The sequence below is a fragment of the Narcine bancroftii genome, chromosome 1 (assembly GCF_036971445.1).
Source record: "Narcine bancroftii isolate sNarBan1 chromosome 1, sNarBan1.hap1, whole genome shotgun sequence".
Lineage (NCBI taxonomy): Eukaryota > Metazoa > Chordata > Chondrichthyes > Torpediniformes > Narcinidae > Narcine > Narcine bancroftii.
The window spans coordinates 489,477,382-489,502,337 of record NC_091469.1 but is presented as its reverse complement, the minus strand read 5'-3'; the positions used below and the strand labels follow the sequence as shown (position 1 = coordinate 489,502,337).

Here is a 24,956-nt window from a genome sequence, read left to right as displayed (position 1 = left end):
ACAGGAGCTCTTTAAAGTGCGTCCTGGCCGGCTGCATCACACTGTGTACAGTTGCTGCAGAGAAATGTACAGGATCATAAGGATGGCAGAGAGGATCACTGGAGTCTCCCTCCCCCCACTCCCCATCGACGTGATCTACCGGGATCGTTGTCTGATGAGGGCGGGCAAAATCATTGAGGACCTCTTCCACCTTGCACGCAGATCTTTCAGCTGCTCCCATCAGGGAAGAGATCCAGGAGGATCAGAGCCAGCACCACCAGGCTGAGGAACAGCTTCTTCCCACAGGGTGTGAGAATGCTGAATGACCAAAGGAACTGCTCACATTAACCATGAGACAATATTTATTTATTTGTATTGACAAAATATTTGTTCTGCAAATGTATTGTTTGTCAGTATGTGTGTTGTCTGGTTGTGTGTCTGCATGTTTTGCACCAAGGACCGGAGAATGCGGATTTGTTGGGCTGCACTTGTACAATCAGATGACAATTAAACTTGACTTGTTTCTAGATAGGGTGGACAACCAACACTTTTTCCCTGGGACAACAAAAGCAAATGCCACAGAACATCAGTTTGAGGTGAAGGGAGGAAGGTTCAGGGAAATAGGTCAGTGGTAAATTTTGTTTTGCTCAGAATGGTGAGTGTCTGGAATGCATTGCTTGGGGTGGCTGGTACAGTTGGGGCATTCAAAAGACTTAGATAGGCACGTGGGTGCAAGAGAAAGAGGGCCGAGTGTGAAGTAGGGAAGGATTAGATTGTTGTGGAGTAGGTTTACATAGACTGGGTGTAAAGCTTTATGTACAAATGACATCTTACAAGCATTCTTGAATCAGCTGACTCCTAATTGTTGCTCTCTGGCACTGTCCTTTGGAAAGCTGCAAGCTGGTGAAAACACTTGAAACAATTGCAACTGTTCAATTAGAGAATTACAAGCTTTTTAAATGCAAGTTCCCCACCTTCTCTCTTCTTGGCAGCATTCTGTACCTTCAACCTTCTCTGGAACTTTTTCCAAAGTAAACCATACTGTTTATCAATGATTGAGTACCACATAACATTAAAAAAAAATACAGGCGGCACCGTGGAGCTCAGTGGGGAGAGGAAACACAGTGCTGCTTTGCAGGGTCCTACTGCTTGGTCCTGATGCCAAATGGCTCTGTACAGGGCTTTAAATGGCCTGTTAAAGAAGCCTGTTAAAGAAGCCAATGGTGTTGCTGAGGGCAACATGAAGGACATTGGGTTCGGAAGACTTTTTGATTGTATCAGAGGTTTGGATCTGGAGCTTGGGTTGTCGATGGATTGAATTGGAATCTGTGTGGCTGCAGGTGAATCTATGGACACTCAGTCTCTGCAAGGACTCTCTTTTGCTTCTCTTTCTCAATTATTAGAGGCACTGGGAAATATACATGGCAACTTTTTGTTTGCCTTATGGCAGACAAAAGTTGAAGTATATTATGTATACTACATTGTTAATGTATTATCAAAAAACCTTTGAATTTTCCTGTTTGATCCTTCACAGGGAATGACTCTAATTCCCCCTATATGCCCATCCTACTGTCACAGCAGAGGGAGAAATCCATCACAAAGGGAAAATCTTTCATAGCAGCTCTTAATAACCAATCTGTTTTGTGTCACAAAAACTTATGGTATTGTGGAATAAGGGCGTAGAATTTTTTTTTAAAGCAATACTGTCTGGAAACCATTTAACTTTGGCTGAAGCAAGAAAAAGAATTGCCTTTGAACAGATAAGCCCTTAGAAATACATACTGTTTTTTTATTACGATCATCTGCACAAAGGTTTGAGGCATAAATATTTTTTATGGGGGGGGTGGGGTGGAACATTTTAACCTTCACACTTACAATCCAGATACTGACACACATACTATTGGCCTGTGCACAGGTCCATTATTACATAGACAGCTTAGGTCAATAATATTGTTGACAAAGAATTGTTCTTGACATCAACTTCAATTGTTTAAACAGTGCACTACTTCTGAAGATTTCATTTGCAAACCCTTTTATATGGGCTGAGTTTTCACTCCTGTGCAATTGGAGAAATTAAAATATTAATTTGTGAGATCCATTAGTACTCACCAACATAACCACGCACCAGTTGAGAATTCCCCTGTAATTGCTGTATCCACTTGCTGAGCTCAACAAGGATTCCTGAAGCTTATGACAACTGGAATAAATGAAAGGATGATCAGAAAACAATGACCACAAGTTGCACAGAACAATCTGTACCCTAAATGTGATGTGTACAATGTTGACAAGGTATTTTATTGGTCACTCAGAGATACCATACCTAAAGATGCTGTCATTGTGTTTTTCTCATCACACACTCAATTATAAACTTTCTTTTTTGTTTTCTCCCCTTCACAGCACTCTATCCCATAGAACATTACAGCAAACAAGCCCTCCTAATCTATGCCAAGCTTTTATTCTGCCTCGTCCTACTGACTTGCATCCATTCACACTCCTCCCATTCACGTAGCTGTCCAAATTTTCACCATTCCCCACTTTGATTGTCAGTTCGTTCCGCACTCCCACCCCACTGCATGAAGAAGCTCCTCTTCAAGTTCCCCCTAAACTTTTCCCCTTTTGCCCTTAACCCATGTCCTCTGGCTTGTGTCTCACCTACCTTCAGTGGAAAGAGCCTGCTTGCATTTACTCTATTTACACCAATGGCTTTCAAACTTTTTCCACTCACATACCACCTTAAGTAATTCCTATGCGATAAGTCCTCTGTGATTAGTAATGGATTACTTAAGGTGGCATGTGAGTGGGGAAAAAAGGTAAACTTAACAGTTACTGAAATATTTTGCTTGAGAAAACTTGTCATTGGCCCATTTGCTTTGGATCCGCAGAAAATAGGGTTAGGGTTGTTTAAAATATGGAAGTTTAAAATTGGCACCCCTCGCTGTTAGTTCACCAATCTCAAGCAACGGAAATTCACTTATCCGGCATCGACCAATCCCAATACAAGCCGGATACCAGGGATTTTACTGTCATACTGACAGCCTGCAGTTCAGCACAGAAACAAAACATCAAGGAGGAAATGGTCAAATTAATTTGCTGATAATTAAGTTATCAGTAAAAATGTGCTGCAAACAGAGACAGATCAAGTGAGCGGATAAGATGGGTTAAGGGTAAAAGGTGAAAAGTTTATAAGGAACAACTTCACAGCAGGTGATGAGAGTGTGGAATGAGCTGCCAGCAGATGCAGGTTTGATTTCAATATTTAAGATTGGATAGGTACATAGATGGGAGGGGTATGGAGGGCTATGGTCTGGTGCAGGCCGATGGGAGTCGGTGAAATAAATATACAGTATTGAGACAGCTATCAGATAAGGTTTAGAGAGGTATGGGCGAAATGCAGACACTAATGGCATTGTAAGAAAGCACGTCAGCACCTCTACTTTCTCAGGAGTTTACAGAAGTTTGGTATGACACCAGAAACCCTGGCAAATTTCTACAGATGTGTAGTGGAAAGCGTGCTGGCTGACTGCATCACGGTCTGGTAGGGGTTACCAATACCCCCCTGAATGTAAAGCCCTACAAAAGGACACAGCCCAAGACATCACAGGCAAAACCCTCCCCACCATCGAGAACATCTACAGGGAACACTGCCGTCGGAGAGCAGCAGCAATCATCAAGGATCCACACCATCCAGCACACACTCCGTTCTTGCTGCTGCCATCGGGAAAGAGATGTAGGGGCCACAAGACTCACACCACCAGGTTCAGGAAACAGTTGCTCCCTCTCCACCATCAGACTCCTCAACAACAAACTCAATCAGGGACTCACTGAAAAACTCTGACTTGTGCACTTTATTGTTTGATTTTTTTTTCTCTCTTCTCAGTATTGCACAGTTGTTTATATATGTACAGTTTTTTTTGGAACTACCAACAAGTGTTCATTCTGCCTGGCCCTCAGGAAAATGAATCTCAGGGTTGTATATGATGTCATGTCTGTATTCTGACAATAAATCTGAAATTGGCTGGCATGGGTGAGTTGGACTAAAGGGCCTGTCACCAAATTAAACATCTTGATGACATGACATGGAGCCATGAAGAAGGCAAATGGTACCCTTAGGTATAGGAGCAAACAGGACATTCAGCCCATCTAGATTGCCCTACTATTCAATCATGAGCAGATCCATTTTTCCACAGCCCCACTGCCCATAACCTTTGATACCCTGGCTCATCAAGAACCTATCAATCTCCTCCAATAGCCTGGCCTCCGCAACCACCTGTGGCAACAAATTCCACAAAATCACCAGCCACTGACTAAATAAATTCCTCTATCTTTTCTAAATGGATGCTTTTCAATCCTGAATTTGAGCCCTTTTGTCCTCGATTCTCCCACCATAGGAAACACCAGTCCACATCTACTCAGTCCTGGTCTATTAACATTCAAAATATTTCAATGAAATCCTCTCCCCCATTCTCCTAAATTCCAATGAGTACAGTCTAAGAGCCTTCAAACGTTCCTCATATGATAACCTCCTCTGGACCCAAATATCAGTGCCTCCTATCTTAAATAATGATCCTAAAACTAGCAAATATGCCAAGTGAGGTCTCACCAGTGCCTTATAAAGCCTCAGCCTCACATCTCTGCTCTTGAAGTCTGTTCCTCTTGAAACGAACGCCAGCCTTGAATTTTCCTTCTTCACCACTGACTCAATCTGCAAGTTTGCTTTCAGGTATGATGAATCCCAGGTGTCTTTGCACTTGGGTATTTTCAATTTTATCCCCATTGATTTCTTCTACCCAAGTGCACGAGCGTCCACTTTCTGACATTGCATTTCATTTGCTACTTCTCTGCCCCTTCTCCTCAGCTGTCTGTCCTTCTGCAGTCTCCCGACACAACCTGCTTCTCCACCTCCCTTTGTATCATCTGCAAACTTGGCCACGAAGCCTTTCATTCCAGAATATACGACACTGCACAGAACATGTAATATTACACGAAACTGCCTTCTGTCGACTGTAAGGCAGATAGAGTCACCATTAGTATCACCTGGCACCCTTACAGTAAGAAATAGAAGGAAAAGAGAGCCTCTTCAGTGTCACAGTGTAAAATTAATGATTCAGATGGAGGAATTGGGAAAGAGAGAAATAATTTGGCCTTGGCAGCAGTGAAAGAGTAGGGAGCAAAGGAAATTTCTCTGTTAGGTTGAAATCACGCATCAGGTAGGATTAGATTAAGTTACTACGTCTCTGCAATTTGCTCCTGATGTTTTTCAAGCAAATCCCACACAAAACTGGCCATGTTGTTTTTTTAATGGGACAAATTCTCTCCTGAGCCACTCTTCTACCCATCAAATCATATAAACACTTGAAATTGAATAATCTTAATAATGCTACATACACTTGTAGTATATAGGATGAGGAGGGAAACGGTGCTGTGAACTTGTCACGCAGTGGTTCCTGCACTCTCCCGGACAATATAACCTGCTTCATGAATTGCATTGCAATTTATAGAGCTCAGGCCTGAAACATTGATGCCTTTTACTTCCTACAGATGCTGCAGGACCTGCTAGGTATGTCCTATATTTTGTGTATTGCACTTGACCCCCAGCGCTTGCAGATTTTCTTGTTTAACTCAAACTGAATTATTTGTTTTATGTGCTACCCAGGCAAGTTAACCTAGACGTTGTACTGCAGATAGTGTGAGAATGAAAACAAAAGTATAGTAGCCAAAAGTCATTCTCAACGGGGGCTCTATGGACCCCCTGGGGGCCACAGTCTTCTTGGCTTGGCTTCGCAGATGAAGATTTATGGAGGGGTAAATGTCCACGTCAGCTGCAGGCTCGTTGGTGGCTGACAAGTCCGATGCGGGACAGGCAGGCACGGTTGCAGGGGAAAATTGGTGGGTTGGGGTTAGTAAAAGCCTTGTTTCTTTCCCCAGCTCACGCATCACAAATATTTGTCTCTTTTTAAATGTAGACAGTAGGAGAGAATTATAGAAGAAACCAAAACTTGACTGGTTCACAGGGAGGGGGGGGGGGGGGCTATGAACCATGCAGAATCCAGAGTGGGGGAGGGGGGGGGGGAAAAGAGGAGGAAGGAGACAATAAGATCAAGCTCAGCTGGTTGCACAATAAAACAAAAAATGCAGGATACAAAGAAAATTCAACCAGTGCAAGGCATCTTCTTTTATCAAAGGGAGGTCTGATCAAGAATCTGATATATTTTGCAACTGAGCAGGTTTGCTTCTCTCTGCACTTGCATAGCTCAAAGGATGGGCAGCATTTTGTTTTGTACTATCCTATTGACCAGTTCAAAGATTGAAGATATTAGGCTATTACTCAAGTTACTATCCTGACCAGCCAATTATAGAGAAGCCGTTTAGCTTGCCAAGAAATTCTGCACTTCGATCCTTTTTAATCAGTTGGAAAAAAATTAAAAGTTTGATTGGATCTTGTACCATCACGATGGAAATCAGATCAAGCTCATCTCTTAGCCAGAAGCAGGGCCATTTGAAACTGCATCGCGGCCGCATGCTTGCGCCGGTCTCGCATCGGGCTGGTCACCGCTGGTGATATGTCACTGGCAATACTCAGGAAATGTTAATGGGCAGGAGTTGGCCGGAACGGGAGAGGGAAAGCGCCACAGTTAATGCACAGGAGCAGAAAGAGCATCAGTCACCTACGGGGCAGGAAGCCTAGGGCATGGCGAGTAAAAGGTTGCTGGGAGGAAGAAAGGGTTGGTTGGAAGAAATAAAATGTGTCCTCTTCATTGTTGGGCCAGCATTTATTTAGCAGTCGCTACAACTGTGACCCCGTTGGGGCAGTCGGGGAAATCAAGCTTGAAGTCCCCACCCTTTTTACAGGTAACGTGCAGGCTCGTCAACAACAGCCTCGGCGATAGGAGGCCATCACATTGCTGCGGAGACGGCGCAGACAGGCTGGAGACAAGAAGAATTGAGGAAGATGTCAGAACTCCTTGCCTTGCCTGCTCAGGTTCAAGGGCATCTGATGAAAATCTTTCAGGTAGCCACCATCGATGAGTTAGCGAGACATGCTGACTTCGTTATGGACACAACCTCTGCAGTGCAGCAGGAGAAGTCGCTGTAGCAACCAGTAAACTGGAAAGAAACTGAGCTGGAGCAAGAAGTAGCCAAGGTTTTAGCAACCCAAAGAAATCACCCCCTGTTTCTGGTCCAACTGGATCGTACAGGTTGGGGACGAGACAGAGAAATTTATTGGAAATTTCAGAAATTTGGCGCTGCAGCCTGGATGTGTCAGCCTCCTTGCGCCTTCTACAAACAGCACCCGGGAAATGAGGAAGCCCAGCAGTAGAGAGGACTGCTGCCCATGGGTAACTCAGCCATCACCTTTTCCTGAAGGACCACCATTCTGGTAATCAAATCCGGCACAGAACTTTCAGTACGTTCGGGTGAGAACAGCTAGCTATCTACCTCTCAGTCAAGCACTTCCACTATTTGTTGAAAAGTCGTTCTTTAGCTATTTACACAGACCACCAGCCACTTACATATACATGCACTCAGCACTATTCACCGTGCGAAATCTACTTGGATTTCATCCTACAGTTTTCCGATGCAACTGGCATATTCAAGGGAAATTGAATACAGTGGCCAATACCCGACCCAGACAAGAAATGGAGGCCCTACATATGACGACTACTATCGATTTCATTGCCATGGCTCGTGCAGAGCACACAGACCCCAATCCCATTTGGTACTGCCAGAACAACACAGGTCACCAACTGTAAAACTTGACCACCTGCTGACTCAGGTGCGACACTTCCACCGTGACAGAGGTGCACCAAAGAAGAGGTACAAGGACTGCCTAAAGAAATCTCTTGGTGCCTGCCACATTGACCACCGCCAGTGGGCTGATATCGCCTCCAACCGTGCATCTTGGCGCCTCACAGTTCGGCGGGCAGCAACCTCCTTTGAAGAAGACCGCAGAGCCCACCTCACTGACAAAAGACAAAGGAGGAAAAACCCAACACCCAACCCCAACCAACCAATTATCCCTTGCAACCATTGCAATCGTGTCTGCCTGTCCCGCATCGGACTTGTCAGCCATCAACGAGCCTGCAGCTGACGCGGACAATACCCCTCCATTAATCTTCATCCGCGAAGCCAAGCCAAAGAGAAAGAGAGAATATAGTAAAACATTCCAAGGAATTTCACAATGGTACATTTCCACAGAATTTGACAGCAAACTATAAATTTGGACTGGTGACCACAGAGGTAAGGTTTCAAGGAAGGATTAATAAGCAAAAGAAATGAGGAGACTTTGGATTGGAATTCCGGAAAGAAGTAAAACACGAAATTCTACAGACGCTGTGATTGTAGTCAAAATTCAGAAATACTGGAGGAACTCAGCTGGCCTCACAGCATCCATGGGAAGTAAAGATATATTAACGGCATTTCTGGCCTGAGCTCTTCTTCAAGATATGAGCGATTGCAGATGCAGAGCAGCGAGAAAGGAGGAGAACTTCCGGAAGTGAATACTTAGGCAGCTGAAGACAAAGATGTCACAGTCAATCCCTTTGGGTTTCATTGTCAAATTTTTATTTAGTCTTTATATTTTTCTCAGGATATAATTGAGCTGAATGTGTGGAATTAATATGGTGCAAGACTGCAGTCACAAAATGACCAGGCAAGTTAGAGGTAAAAACACAACGCTTGAGAAACTCAAGGTCAAACAGTGTAGTTTGTCTTTTCTTTGGCTTCGCGGACGAAGATTTAAGGAGGGGTAAAGTCCACGTCAGCTGCAGGCTCGTTCGTGGCTGACAAGTCCGATGCGGGACAGGCAGACACGGTTGCAGCGGTTGCAAGGGAAAATTGGTGGGTTGGGGTTGGGTGTTGGGTTTTTCCTCCTTTGTCTTTTGTCAGTGAGGTGGGCTCTGCGGTCTTCTAAGATACATAACCAACCCTTCAAGGCATGAGCAAATTGGAGGTACCAGGCTGAAGAATATGTGGGATAAATTCCTATGAATCAAGCCCCAAGTTAGAAGATAAGGAGGGATATATAGGAGACTTGTATTAAACCCTGGTGAGTTGACAGAAAGAGCTCATGGAAAGGTGAGGCATCATTAGAAGTGAGAGAGGTGATTTACAAAGATATCAACTGGGCTAGCAGTGTTTTGAGATCAGGGATGATACAACAGTAGTTGGACTCATGAGCCACAATAATGAGTTGCATTACTGAAAGGAAGCTGAAAGGCTCGTAAAATGGTATGAGAACAATGTGGACAAGACAAAAATGATTGAGGACTTCAGGAGGAAGAAAATCGACGATTCTCCACCACACATGAATGGATCTGCCATGAAAAGAGTGGACACCATAAAGTTCCTTGGTGTACTTACAAGGGATGATCTGGAATGACAACACCTCCTCATTATTCAGGAATGTGCAGCAATGTCTATACTTCCCAAGTAGACTGAAGAGCGCAAGGCTACCAGCCCCCATCTCGACAGGAGCAGAAATTAGAGGGCTGCATCAGACCAGGAGTCGAGACAGAGGATCATGAAAACAACCAAGATGATTACTGGGGTCTCCCTTTCATCTATGGATGACATTTACTGGGAGAATTGTCTAAACAAGGCTCAAGGACTTATAGAAGACCCTTTCCATCCAGCACACATTATCTTCAACCCACTGTCATCAAAAAGGTACAGAAGCATATAAAAACAAAATCAGGACTGGCAGGCTGGGGAAAGAGTTGAAGAACAGTGCTGTTAAACTCATCTGTTAACTTTAACTGTTAAAGTCATCCCAAATATTTATTTATTGATTGATTATTTACGTGATCTTTATGTACTGTGTATTTTTGTGCACCATGATCTGGAGAGATGGTGTTGTATTAGATGTACATGTACAGTCAGATGATAATAAACTAGGCTGGAGAAGTTTGTTATGGAGCAGAACTGAATGAGAGGAGATTTAATTAAAGTCTCTAAAATTATGAGAAAATCTACTGGATAGGAAGGACATTCTCCTCAGCAGAAAGGTCAATGACTCCAAGTTATTGTCCAGTAAAGCTTAATGAATTGCTTCCAACACATTAATAAGACTTAATCAAATAAAGAAGCCGGTAATGCACAAAATACTCCACACCACATAAATATTATAAACTCCCTACATCAGTCCTATTCCACAGCTCACATTTTCCTGACTTGAAAGCAGCCATTCTCAACAGGAGCCACAAGGCCCACCTGGAGACCACAGCATATTTAAGGGGGACCATGGACTAAACTATTTTTACGTAGTCAGAGAGAAGTATGGAAGAAACCAAGTAAACATATCTGAAGGTGGGGGGAGCATAAATTCTGAGCAGAGTTCTAAAGGGGTCAAAGCCAAAAAATGGTTGAGAATGGCTGGTCTAAATCTCTGTACTACTAATGCAGCAGGTTCAAAGTGCAATCCTCACGATCCTGCCTGCCAAAGAATTAATAATATTCAGTCAAAAAGGTAAGAAGGAAAATAAGAACACAAGAAATCAGAGCAGGAGTTGGCCATCCAGCCCGTCAAGCCTGTTCCGCCATTCAATGAGATCATATCCCTTAATTAAGCTTTCTTAATAAGTGCAGTCGTGCTGCATCTTTGAGCCTTCAGTGTATACTTAAGTGTAACAGAATGTATCGAAGCTGTTGCGACGTTGACGAGACATTTCTGCTGCATTGAATCTTCTTGAAGACAATAAATGCTATTGTTAAGTACACTCACCATGCTATTGCCTGAAGAACATGTGCATCAACATGCGTTCAATTAATGTACTGCACAGCATCTGTTTATGTCAGCTGCTTTTATAGCCTGTCTGTATCTATCCTGGGTAAGCATGCCATTTGCATAGCACCTGCACTGAAATATAGAAAGCCTACAGCACAATACAGGCCCTTTGGCCTGGAATGCTATGCTGAACATGTCCCTACCTTAGAAATTACCAGGCTTACTCAAAGGCCTCTATTTTTCCAAGCTTCATGTACCTATCCAAAAGTCTCTTAAAGCACCCTATCGTATCTGCCTCCATCACCATTCATTATGTACCTCTGCTATTTGCACCGGTTCCATCCCACTGTCACACTTGATAGATCCTATTTTTTCACATCTTATCCTCTTGCTCTTTCACATACTTGTAAAATGCCTTGGGATTTTCATTAAGCCTGCCTGCCAAGGCATTCTCATGGCCCCTTCTGGCTCTCCAAATTTCCTTTTTTAACATCCTTTCTATTAGCCTTAGAATCTTCCAGGTCACTAACATTACCTAGCTTACTTTGTGGACAATATACTAGTAGACTTAAAATATAACAGGAAATCACAAAAGGAAGCTGTATCTTTTTTTAAAAAGTACGATATATGAAAATCTTCATGATTAGCAGCCTAAAATCCATAAAATACACCCAAGTGTTCAGGAAACAAAATCTTTGTTGTCCAGTGTAATCAGTAATCAATGGGGTACCAAGGGATTATTGCTGAGCCCTCAGCTATTTTCATCCTACATTAATGATCCAGAGATATGAGCCAAACACATGCTGAAGGGTTTAGTGGAAGTAGGTACCTTGCGCAGCATTGATTAGTTGGGCCAAGGGGCCTGTTTCCATGCTGTGCAATTATGATTCAATAGGGAGGAAACTGAATCAACAATTTAAAACTTTATTACCTCTGTAATCTACTATCAATCTAATGCTCTGCTCTCATCCACATGTCCCAATGGTCACTCTCCATCACTAATTTTGTAACTTCAGCTGCCAAAGCCCCAAGAGTCAGTCATACAGCACAGAAACAGTCCCTTCACCCCAACCTGTCCATACACGTCATCATGCACTCATCCATATATTTCCCATTCACCAACACCAACCTTGCACTCAAGGTTGGCAAAACCAAGGCGATGATTGTGGACTTCAGAAGAACATGAACCAGTCCTCATCGAGGAGTCATCAGTGGAGAAGGTAAGGAACGTCAAATTCCTGGCTGTCAACATCTCTGAGGATCTGTCCTGAAGCCTCCATGTTGATGCAATCACGAAGACTCGCTGGCAGTTATACTTTGTGAGGTGTTTGAGAAGATTCAGTACATCACCAAAGACCCTTGCAAATTTCTACAGGTATCCCATGGAGAGCATTCTGGCTGGGTGGATCACTGTCTGGGATGGAGGTGCCAACACTCAGGACAAGAAAAAACTCCAGAGGGGTGTTAACTCAGCCTGCGACATCACGGGCACCAGACTTCAATCCATCGAGGACATCTACAAGAGGTGTCTCAGGAAAGCAGCCTCTATCCTCAAGGACCCCCCACCATCCAAGGCCATGTTCTCTTCATTCTGCTACCATCGGGAAAAAGGTACAGGAGCCTGGAGACGATCACTCAGCGACTAAAGGACAGGTTCTTCCCCTCCGCCATCAGATTCCTGAAAGATCAATGAACCACAGACACTGCCTCACTTTGACTTTTTCTTGCACTTTTTATTTTGTAAGGTGGTTTATAGAAACCACGTTGCTGCTACAAAGCAATAGTTTTAAGAAAAATAAAATCAGAAGTTTTTGTCATGAAACTCATAGTTCCTATAAACAATTTTGCCTAAGTACTAGCTGAAGTTGACAAGGAGTGGTGACAAAATCTGGGCTCATAAAGGAAGACTTTATTCCTCAGCAGCTTTCAGTTCAACTGTTCCAAAATTGTTTTTCCTCACACACACCACCCCCCCCTCTCCTCCCACCAGACACCCAGAAATTATAACTTGCACTTAAACAAACCAAGAACAAGTAGTTAACATTTTGTGGCTGACCAAGCATTTTTGGACTGACATCACTTCATACTTCAAATGGCAGATTTATTGTCAGCGTACATACATGACATCACATACAACCCTGGGATTCTTTTTCCTGCGGGTGAGGCAGAATTACCACTTATTGGAAATGCAAAAAATGTATACAACTTACACATGTCAACAAATAAAGAAATGGAAACATACAGTTCAATACAGAGAATAAAAATTCAGTAAAGTGCAGAATCCTTATATGATTGAGTTTATTGTTGAGGAGTCTGACGGTGGAGGGGTAGCAGCTGTTCCTGAACCTGGTGGTGCAAGTTTTTTTTTAAATTTTCAGTCACAGCAGGGTAACAGACCATTTTGGCCCACAAGTCCGTGCCGCCCAATTACACCCAATTGACCTACAACCCTGGCATCGTTCCGAACGGTGGGAGGAAACTGAAGCCCCCGGGGAAAACACGCAGACACAGAGAGAAACGTACAAACTTCTTACAGACGCGTGGCATTCGAACCCCGGTCCCAATCACTGGAGCCGTAAAGGCATTGCACTAACCACCACGCCAACTGTGCTGTGCTTGTGGCACCGATACCTCTTTTCTGATGGTAGCAGCAGGAACAGAGCATGTGCTGGGTGGTGTGGATCCTTAATGATTGCTGTTGCTCTCTGATGGCAGCGTTCATGTCACTGCTGCTTGTCCAGTACTATCAACAGCCTTTAATATGGTAGACTAGAGCTGAAGTAACAGGTGAGCAGTAACCTTATCCAAGGGATTAGGGAGGAAAAATTGATATGGAGGCAGCTAATATCAGGCCCTACACAAGACGTTGCCCCTAAGAGCTCCAAGTGGGCACAAGGTTTCTCCTTTTTTCTTCCGATGTGGATGACACTGCCTGAGCTGCAATTACTTTTTCTTTCTTTCTTTGGCTTGGCTTCGCAGACGAAGATTTATGGAGGGGTATGTCCACGTCAGCTGCAGGCTCGTTTGTGGCTGACAAGTCCGATGCGGGACAGGCAGACACGATTGCAGCGGTTGCAAGGGAAAATTGGTTGGTTGGGGTTGGGTGTTGGGTTTTTCCTCCTTTGCCTTTTGTCAGTGAGGTGGGCTCTGCGGTCTTCTTCAAAGGAGGCTGCTGCCCGCCAAACTGTGAGGCGCCAAGATGCACGGTTTGAGGCGTTATCAGCCCACTGGCGGTGGTCAATGTGGCAGGCACCAAGAGATTTCTTTAGGCAGTCCTTGTACCTTTTCTTTGGTGCACCTCTGTCACGGTGGCCAGTGGAGAGCTCGCCATATAACACGATCTTGGGAAGGCGATGGTCCTCCATTCTGGAGACGTGACCTACCCAGCACAGTTGCAATTACTACATTCAAAGTTAACCACAATGTACAACACCGGGGTTTAATGTAGGATGGGCCACACCATCTAGAATTACAAAGTGTGTATGTTAAATTATTACAGGCAGTTTCAGCACATCTAATTGTGGTATCTGAACACAAACTCAGGGTTGGTAAATCCAGGACATAACCACTAGGTTTCACCATAAGGAGGGGGGTTGAGGGAGCAACTGAATTTGGTTACATCATTTGTAACCATTTTAAAGGATGCTGTGCCTTTGATGGGCTCTTCACTGATGTGCAGCAAGATCATGCACTTGACTGGAATACTTTCCCCAAGAGGTTCAACATTGCCTATTCTAACATGGCTTGCTGTCGAGTTTGTCAATCAAAATGAGTGACCACCGGTGGCGATGATGTTGGCACAATAGAGCATCTCAACTAACTGCATGCTGATAAGATAGTCCCTCGGCACTTGAGGGAGACCAGTGTAGAAATTGCAGCTCTGGCAGAGGTATTTAAAATGTCCTTAGCCACGGGTGATAGATTGGAGGATAACTAATGTTGCTCCATTATTTAAGGATATCTCAAGAATAATCCAAGAAATTATAGGCTGTAGTAGACAAGTTGTTGGAAAGTATCCAAAGAGATAGAGTATTCAAGTACAGTTATGCACTGCTTAACGTACGTTCGAGCAACATCCGACCGCATATACATCCGTGGCCCCATAATGATTCAGTCACCGTGAGCAAGTCTGCAGCAATTTAGAAAAAGCAATCACTGACCATAAGAAATTGCATACTGTATATCCAAATTGATCCCACTGCCCCACAGCCCTGTATCAGTCCCAACTAATCCCACTGCCCCGCTCTCTCCCCACAGCCCCACTTTGGTCCCCACAATGATCCACTGCCCCGCTCTCTTCCCACACTGATCCACTGCTCCGCTCTCTCCCCACAGCCCCGTGTCGGTCCCCACACTGATCCCACAGCCCCGTGTCGGTCCCCACACTGATCCCACAGCCCCGTGTCGGTCCCCACACTGATCCCACAGCCCCGTGTCGGTCCCCACACTGATCCCACAGCCCCGTGTCGGTCCCCACACTGATCCCACAGCCCCGTGTCGGTCCCCACACTGATCCCACAGCCCCGTGTCGGTCCCCACACTGATCCCACAGCCCCGTGTCGGTCCCCACACTGATCCCACAGCCCCGTGTCGGTCCCCACACTGATCCCACAGCCCCGTGTCGGTCCCCACACTGATCCCACAGCCCCGTGTCGGTCCCCACACTGATCCCACAGCCCCGTGTCGGTCCCCACACTGATCCCACAGCCCCGTGTCGGTCCCCACACTGATCCCACAGCCCCGTGTCGGTCCCCACACTGATCCCACAGCCCCGTGTCGGTCCCCACTCTCTGCCCACAGCCCCATGTCAATCCCCACACTTATCCCTACTTACAAATAAAAAGTTTTCAGGTACACTACAATATCCCATATAGCTTTGTTAAGTATACAATATGGTGTTCGTGCACCGTGGACTTTCAGTGTATACGTCTTTATACCTTAATATTATAATGTGTAAATTGCTTCCCTAACTTACATCCATGTAAATATCCTCCATGGTTCTGGAGAAATACTATCTCATCCTACTGTGTGAGAATGGTAGGAACGACAAATAAAGTTGACTTGTTCACATAATGTCCACATCTCATAAATGCCCAATTTTACAGAATGTATCGTGGATGTTAAGTGGCATATACCTGTATTTGGATAGACAGGGATGATTAGGAATAGTCAACATGGCTTTGGGATCAGTGTAGGACATGTTTAATCAATCTTGTAGAACTTTTAAAGAAGGTTACCAGGAAAGTTGAAGAGCATGGATGTTGCCTATATGGACTTTAGTAAGGCCTTTGACAAGGTCCCATATGGGAGGTTAGTCAGGAAGGTTCAAACGCTTAATAATCAGGATGAGATAGTAAATTGGATTAAATGTTGGTTTTGTGGCAGAGGTGATAGAGTGGTAGTAGATGATGGCTCTCTGACTGGGAGGCCTGTGACTAGTGGTATGTCTCAAGGACCGGAGCTGGGTCAATTGTTGTTTGTCATTTAGATCAATGATCTGGATTTCCAACTAAGATTTAGAGTGGAATAGACAGCAAAGAAGGCTGTTCAAGCTTGCAGTGAGATCTGGGCCAACCAGAAAAATGGCCTGCAAAGTAGCAGATAGAATTGAATGCAGACAAATGTGAGGTGCTACATTTTGGGAGAACAAACCAAAATAGGACTTGCACGGTAAATGGTAGGGCACTGCAGAGTGTGGTAGAACAGAGGGATACTGATACATAATTCCTTGAAAGTGCATCACTGGTAGATAGGGTCATGAAGAAAACTTTCGGCACATCTTCATAAATCAAAGTACTAAGTACAGGAGTTGGGATGTTATTGGAATTGCACAATTTGGAGTATCGTGTGCAGTTTTGGTCACCTACCTACCGGTAAAATATTAATAAGATTGAAAGAGAGCTGAGGAAAGTTACAAGGATCCTGCCAGAACATGAATTATAGGGAGAGGGTGAATAGGCTAGGGCTTTTATTCCCTGGAGTATTACAGAATGAGAAGAGATTTGATGGAGGAATACATAGTTGAGGGATATAGATAGATACAAGCAGGCTTTTTCAAAGGAGGTTGTGTAAGACTGAGATGACACGGGTTAAGAGTGAAAGGTGAAACGGTTAAGGAAATATTAGAATTCAACTCAGAGGACGACAAAAGTGCAAAACGAGCTGCCAGTGAAAGTTACGGATGTGGATTCGATTTCAACATTTAAGAGAAATTTGGATAGGAGAATGGATGGGAGGGGTACGTTCCAAGTGTAGGTCAGTGGAACTAGATGTGCTGAGGGGCCTGTTTCTGTGCTGTTGTGTTCTATGGTTCCAAACATTAGCATCACCAGTATTCCAGAGTAAATTATGGAAAAAAAGATGGCAACGATTGACCATGTTAAAGTGCAAAGAATGGGCCTGTGTTGATATCTTATTACAACTAAAAACCCTGGAACAATGAGTCAGTCTCCAACTTACTCCTGTAATTTTTCACTCTTTCTTTCATGCAACTGTGAATAGGGAACAAATTTTAAAGTGTCTTTAAGGCATCAATTTGATCAAAACAAATCAAAGTAGGTCTGGATTTTATGCAAACATTGTGTTGTGGATCTTGTTTAAAATGTTGAAACTGACTCAAAAACTTCAATCAGGATCAGAGCAGAGGCAGATAGATACCAGTAACCAATTCCAGATGTGAAAAGGCAATGTTTGATTACACTGGACAAAAAGATTTTGTTCCCAAGTGCATTTTATGGATTTGGAACTGCTGATCAAGAAAAACACCTTAAAATTTTCATATCATGAACTTTTTAAAAAAAAAACCTATTTTTGTGATTTCCTGTCATATTTTAAGTCTACTAGTACATTGCCCAGAAACCAAGCTGCTTTGGTCAGTCCAAGCCTGCCTGGGCATGCACTCAGTGTAGGTGCTATGCAAAGGTGGTCTGGGTGTCCATAGTCAGGTAGATGCAGACAGCTCACATATACAAATGCTGAGCATTACATTAATTTAAATTGAATGCATGTTGTTACACGTTCTTCAGGCAATAGCATAGTAAATGTACTTAATAGCATTTATTGTCTTCAGGAAGATTCAATACAGCAGAACTGTCTCGTCAACGTCGCAACAGCTGCGATACATTCTGTTACATTTGTGGTGAGTATCTGTTTAAGGCTCAAAGATGCAACATCACTGCACTTATTAAGAAAGCCTATAAGCTCTACTTTGGATGTAAAAATTAGTAACCAAGACAAACTCTGGGCTCCTCACATTTGTTGTGCAACATGCAGTCAACCTGAGACCATCGTTATGCGATTAAACATGCTAAATACAATAAAAGTTAATTTAATGTTTCTCCAACTTCCTACGTGATTCAGCAAATCTGAAATTATCTTTGTGTTCAGCTTGAAGCTGTCTTTCAAAATCCCCTTTTTTTAAAAAAATCAGGAACCAAACCTTTGAAAAAAATTGTTGTCCAGTGTTATGTAACTTAAGATAAAGCATATTACTTTAAATTCTCCATCATGAGAACATAATTTTCCCCTTTCCTTTCAAACATAGACTATCAAATTAATTTGCAATGTTTTTTAATGAGTGACAGTGCTTTGTGCACCACGCTTTGAACCCAACCACTGCATCTCAGGACAACGATTTACATCATGTTGCATTGACCTTGTGAAGTTCTGCATTTCATCAGAAAGGAATTGTGACACCCATTTCGAGGGACCTCTATTTACCATGCTACAGCTAGGATAACAAGAATGAAGATTTAATTACAGTGCACAACAGGAGGACCATCGCCTTCCCAAGATCGTGTTCTATGGCGAGCTCTCCACTGGCCACCGAGACAGAGGTGCACCAAAGAGGTACAAGGACTGCCTAATGAAATCTCTTAGTGCCTGCCACATTGACCACCGCCAGTGGGATGATCTCGCCTCCAACCGTGCATCTTAGCGCCTCACAGTTCGGTGGGCAGCAACCTCCTTTGAAGAAGACTGCAGAGCCCACCTCACTGACAAAAGACAAAGGAGGAAATACCCAACACCCAACCCCAACCCACCAATTTTCCCTTGCAACCGCTGCAACCATGCCTGCCTGTCCCGCATTGGACTTGTCAGTCACCAACGAGCCTGCAGCAGACGTGGACATACCCCACCATAAATCTTCGTCCGCGAAGCCAAGCCAAAGAAAGGAAAGAAAGACAACAATGGGCGATATTGCAGCCCACTCTTATAATGCAACTCCACATATGTTAGTCATGTTGGCAAAGGACACCACTTTTTTTTTGTTTGATTACATTTCAAAGGGATCCCCTTCCCAAAGCTTGATCAGTGCAAGTGATTCCCAGCACCACTCAATCTCATCCATCATCCTCATCCCTTCCTCCCATACAATTTCAATACAGTATCCACCACCTATGTGGAAAAGGTAGATGCCAGATAAGAGAATTTTACGGTTGCCTGAGACTGCATGATTGGTGAACTAACAGCCAATTTTAAACCTGTATTTTTTACGTATTTATTTTCTGTGATTTTTTTTAATGGTTGCTTGAATTCCAGATAACAGGGTTTTTACTATATTACCACTGAAGAATCTCACTTACCGGAATTCCTTCCGATCCCTACTTCTTGTGTCACTTCAACAGTTTGGCTGAAGTTATTAATCTACATTGCTTCTCCGTACATCTCTTCTCAAGCTAACTGCCTCACTGTTTCGCCTGATCATCCTGACTGGCCGTTCTCGCTCAATGCTCAGGGTCTCTCTCTTTCCAGTTACTGACAGATAGGGCATGTGTCAGTATATTCTTCTCCCACCACACTGTTGCTAAGCATGCTCTCTCATTTGGCTTCCATTTGATTTTGGCATTGTTACATTTTCTTTTCCACTCTCCATTTCAAAACTGTGATGTAGTATACAAACAGATATATTAGTTTTACATTATAGTAGACAGGCGCATAGCAATTACTATAGCTAATGAATACAAAATGCTTGTATCCCCAACACCTGACACACCCTTGATTTACAATTCACATTAAATGTGTTTTTACCTATGGCATTTGAATATCTGAGACAAGAGATGCTTTACCTGAGCCAAAGAATATTGGATGTTATATTAAATAGAGATTAGTAACTATCTCTGCAACAACTGAAATTTAATTACAGAATATCAGAATGCTGTTTGTGACTGCAGAGACTCTTGGTTACTATTTATTATCTATGGAATAGTTATAATCCATCATCTCTTTCACCTACACTTATAATCTATTATTTATTATCTCTTTCTAAGTTAACGTACACAATTGTAGTAGTTTATTCACACTCTTTTCAGTGCACGTGTACATTGAACAATGTATTTGACAATAAACTCATTATCACAGTCATGTACAAGGATTTGCTTATTTTCTTTTGTATGTAATGAAAGAATTTGTCTTTTACTTATGGAATTTCTTTTGCCAGTTCTGATTTTTTTTGTCAATCTTAAATTCCCTGTCTTTGACTCACTGACCTATCACTGGAAACATTTGTTTAAATTTTAAATTTAGACATACTATACGGTAACAGGCTATTTCAGCCCACAAGCCCACGCCACCCAATTACACCGATACCCCCAGTACATTTCGAATGGTGGGAGGAAAACGGAGCCCACTGGGAAAACCCACACAGACACGGGGAGACAGACAGCACAGGATTCAAACCCCAGTTCCGATCGCTGGCCCTGTAAAGGCATTGTGCTAACCGCTACCCCAACCGTGCCACGACACAAAAATTCACAAGCTGAACACCCTTGAAAGGAACTATCCCGTGAAAGGAACTATCCCCATTTCCTCACAATGCTAAATCTTTTCACCAAGGGCTTGTTATGGTGGTGCTCCCAGAGCTGCTCATGGTGTGGAGCAGAGATAGCAATGCACCAAAGGATTCAGCCGCCCGGTTCAAATGCCCCTGGCATTAAATTGCCTGTTCGAAGAGCTAGTTGTTTTTAAACTGTATCTTGCCACCCTGGGCCTATGCGTCAGGAGGAGTTGCACCAGAAACTGAGAGAACAACCCCTGCTGAGTAGAGGAGACAGAGAAGACGTCCCTACAGAACGGTGAGCATGGCGGCAGACTAGCAAGGAGCTCAGCAGCTGAGGGACCCAAACAGACTGTGGGCAACTCATTCGGGGAACCCACACAGGCTGCTGGAGACTGGCTGATGGGAAACAGGATTCAAGAAGGCACTGAAGGCAAGAAGGGCTCCTGAAGGGTCTCAGGTGTTGAAGGTTTCCTGATCATGTCGGAGATTTGGCTCTGGAGCTCGGGTTGCCGACGGATCAAACATCAATCTATGCCCTGGAGACAAATCCACAGACACTCAGTGACTCTGAAGGGATTCTCTTTTGCTTCCCTTTCTCCCTTACTGCAAGGGGTGCCAGGTGACACTTTGATGACCTGTGGCAGGCAGAAGGGAATTTCGTGTAACACATGTTCTATATCAATACATGACAATAAAGGGATCTTGAATCTTGAAGTATGCAGCACAGAATTAAACTTAACTATTGATTAAAACTCCGTTTATTTGGAGTCTAAATAGTCATTTGATAAGGCCAAATGTATTTATTTCTTCAGCCAGATTGTTTTCCTTTGCTCATTGTGCAAATGTATGTTCTGTTCTTTCAACCTGATAACATATTGGGTCAGGCAGCATTCGTGGAGGGAAATGGACAGATGACATTTCAAGACAAAAACCAATGTCCATTTCTCTCCACCGATGCTGCTTGATCTATTGAATTCATCCAGCAATTTGCTTCTCCCTCTGGAGTTGCACAAAGTAAATGGCTCTTTGCCACATAGAATTCCCCCTAAAGTCAGTGTAATTGTGCAGTGGGATTTAAGAATCTACGATTCTTGACAATGCCCCTGATATTACTTTTTCCAGCATTTCACAACTTTAGGAAAACTTTGGTTGACAGAAGCTCACTCCTATGTCAACTGGATCCTACACGAGTATCTGGCTGCCCTTGCACTCTGCTGCAGTTTCAGGTTCGAGCAGGTCACAAGGTAACCTGCAGCCATTGTTCTTTCAACCCTTTCTCTCAGATAACAACAAAGTTCACCAAATCGGACAACTAAATGGACACTATGAGGAGGTTTTTTTTGTGATTAGTCAAGGCATCATAGGTTATGGGGAGAAGGCAGGAAAATAGGTTTGAAAGGAAGAAAAGATCAGGCACGATTCGAAGCCACCCACAAATCAGAGGAAGAACATAATATGTCTCAGCAGTTTCCAGCCAGATGGCATCAATATCGACCTCCAATTTCCATTAACCACCTGCCCCAGTCTGTTTCCCTACAATTCTGTCTCATTCCCACACCCCCCACCAAAGTTTTCCACCCTTTCCATTCCTTCTCCTGTGAGAGCTATCCTTCTTAGCCCTCACCCCTTCATATTTCACAGCTTCTTTATCTTCTATCCCAGGACGAGGAGAGGTCCCAGGTCAGGAGAAGTCACCCAGAGCAAGGACAAGGAGCGATCCTCATTGGTTCAGGAAGAGTTACCCCAACACAGGGCAAGGTGGAGGGGGTTGAGGAGGGGTGATGTTCCCCTCCCCCCGGTTGAGGAGGGGTGCCACCCCCCCCGGTTGAGGAAGGGTGACCCCCCCCCCGGTTGAGGAGGGGTGACGCCCCCCCCCCCGGTTGAGGAGGGGTGACGCCCCCCCCCCCCGGTTGAGGAGGGGTGACGCCCCCCCCCCCCCCGGTTGAGGAGGGGTGACGCCCCCCCATTGAGGAGGGATGACGCCCCCCCGGTTGAGGAGGGGTGACGCCCCCCCCCCGGTTGAGGAGGGGTGACGCCCCCCCCCGGTTGAGGAGGGGTGACGCCCCCCCCCCCGGTTGAGGAGGGGTGACGCCCCCCCCCCGGTTGAGGAGGGGTGACGCCCCCCCCCCCCCCGTTGAGGAGGGGTAACGCCCCCCCCGTTGAGGAGGGGTAACGCCCCCCCCCCGTTGAGGAGGGGTAACGCCCCCCCCGTTGAGGAGGGGTAACGCCCCCCCCGTTGAGGAGGGGTAACGCCCCCCCCCGTTGAGGAGGGGTAACGTCCCCCCCCCCCCGTTGAGGAGGGGTAACGCCCCCCCCCCCGTTGAGGAGGGGTAACGCCCCCCCCCGTTGAGGAGGGGTGACGCCCCCCCCCGTTGAGGAGGGGTGACGCCCCCCCCCCCCCGTTGAGGAGGGGTGACGCCCCCCCCCCGTTGAGGAGGGGTGACGCCCCCCCCCGTTGAGGAGGGGTGACGCCCCCCCCCCCCCCCGTTGAGGAGGGGTGACGCCCCCCCCCCCCGTTGAGGAGGGGTGACGCCCCCCCCCCGTTGAGGAGGGGTAACGCCCCCCCCCCGTTGAGGAGGGGTAACGCCCCCCCCCCGTTGAGGAGGGGTGACGCCCCCAGACGGACCCAGCCCCGCTACCTGAACTCGAAGGAGTCGTGACTTTCCTCCTCTTCCTCCTTCAGCTCCTTCAGGTCCCTGTGGCTCTGGGTCCGCGACGCCTTCCCGCCTCCGTGTCCCCGCCGCCTCATCGCTGCCGCCCTGCCGGGGGCCCCGGGGCACGGGGTCAGGGGTCAGGGGTCAGGGGTCCGTGCCCGCCACGCGCGCGCCACACTCGGCTCCCCACTCAGCCGCCAGCCACCTTCTCAACTGGCCGGTTGCCATGCCACGGCCGTGACGTCACCGCCGACAGCGCCCGCCCCTCCTTCCAGTGCGCCTGCGCGGAACGAGGCTTCTGGGGAATGGAGTTCTCTGCCCATCCTTGGCTTGCCTTGCCTTCAGAGTTCCTGCTGAGTGTTCTTGGAGTCCAGAGGAGAGAACTAAAAGGTAACCCTGAATAACAATTAAAATGCAGATGCTGGAAACTGAAACAAAACAAAAGATGTTGCTAAATACCTGGATGAAGGGCTCAAGCCCGAAACCTTGGGCTCCATAAAGGACACTTTGACCCACTGAGTTTCTGCAGCAAATGTTTTCACTTTGTAAATGTGAGGTTATTCACTTTGGAAGGAAAAAAAATTAGGATTGAAATCGCAAGCGATTGCAGCCTGCTGCTGTGCAGATGGGCTGGGAGTGCATGAATCGCCAAAGGTGGGTTGGCAGGCGCTATCAAGAAGGCAAGTGCGGGGGAGTCACGTGATGGAGTAGTGGCCGGTCAGGGAATTCCAGCCCTCTCCGGACAAGTTAAAAAAAACCGCACAAAGCAAAATTAAAACAAAGTAAAAATAAAGGTGAGAAGAAAATGGCAGCGAAGAGAGAAAAGTCGAAAACAACGGGAAGAAAAGAGGAAGAAAGAACGTCGGAAGAAGAAGGTGAAGGCCTTACCTGTCCGAAGAGGCCCGCCGCGGAGAGAGAGGCCCGCTCCCACAGGTCAGTGGAAGTCCCGGGCTCGGGACGACAAAAATGGCTCGCAGAGCCGAGTAAAAGTGCACGATGCGCCTGAAAAAAACCCACTGACGGGAGGGGGGAACAGCTGCGGAGTCGATCTCCACAGCTGAGAGAGACACCTGCAGCACAGCAACAGGTGCAGAACACAGACAATAACGAGAACAAGAAAGAAGAGGGTAAAAAGAAAACAAGGAAACAACAGATGGTCAACCCAGAGGGAGAAGAAGAAGAACAGAAAGAAGTGGAAGAAGAAGAGAAAGGCAAGACAATGGATGTAGCTTTTTTTAAAGAATATATGGAATCAGTGAAAGAATGGCAATTACAAGAATTTGATGAGATAAAAAGAAGAATTAAGAATGCAGAAGAAAGAATGAATAAAATGGAAGTGGCCATATCAGAATTGGCAAAAAGAGTGGAAAATATGGAAAAATGAGAAACATTTGTAGATATGGAAGTAAAAGACTTAAAAGAGAAATTAGAAGAATCTAATAAAAAAGTTAAAGAGGCACATGAACTGTTAGCTCAGAAGATAGAAAACTATAATAGAAGAAATAACATAAAGATAGTGGGCCTTAAGGAAGATGAAGAAGGCAAGAATATGAGAGAATTTATAAAAGATTGGATCCCCAGGGTCCTAGGAAGACCAGAATTACAGGAAGAAATGGAAATAGAGAGGGCACATAGAACATTAGCCCCGAAACCACAACCGCAGCAAAAACCAAGATCCATTTTAGTAAAATTCTTAAGATATACAAGAGAAAATATATTGGAGAAAGCAATGAAGAAAATAAGAGAAGACAAAAAGCCACTGGAATACAAAGGTCAAAAAAATTTTTTCTATCCAGACATAAGTTTGAACTCCTGAAGAAGA

At 45.0% G+C, this 24,956-nt stretch overlaps 1 protein-coding gene across 1 annotated transcript in view; it reads right to left on the bottom strand.

Moving 5' to 3' along the window:
* LOC138751987 (diacylglycerol O-acyltransferase 1-like) overlaps positions 1-23,372 on the bottom strand; it is a 174,960-nt gene extending 151,588 nt beyond the window's left edge. Inside the window, exons 1-2 of the mRNA XM_069915110.1 lie at positions 23,120-23,372; positions 2,089-2,176 (exon numbers count right to left, since the gene is read on the bottom strand). Of these exons, the coding sequence (XP_069771211.1) occupies positions 2,089-2,176; positions 23,120-23,229 (198 nt within the window). The 5' untranslated portion in view covers positions 23,230-23,372. The remainder of the gene's footprint in view (positions 1-2,088; positions 2,177-23,119) is intronic.
* Between the last annotated feature and the right edge of the window lie 1,584 nt (positions 23,373-24,956).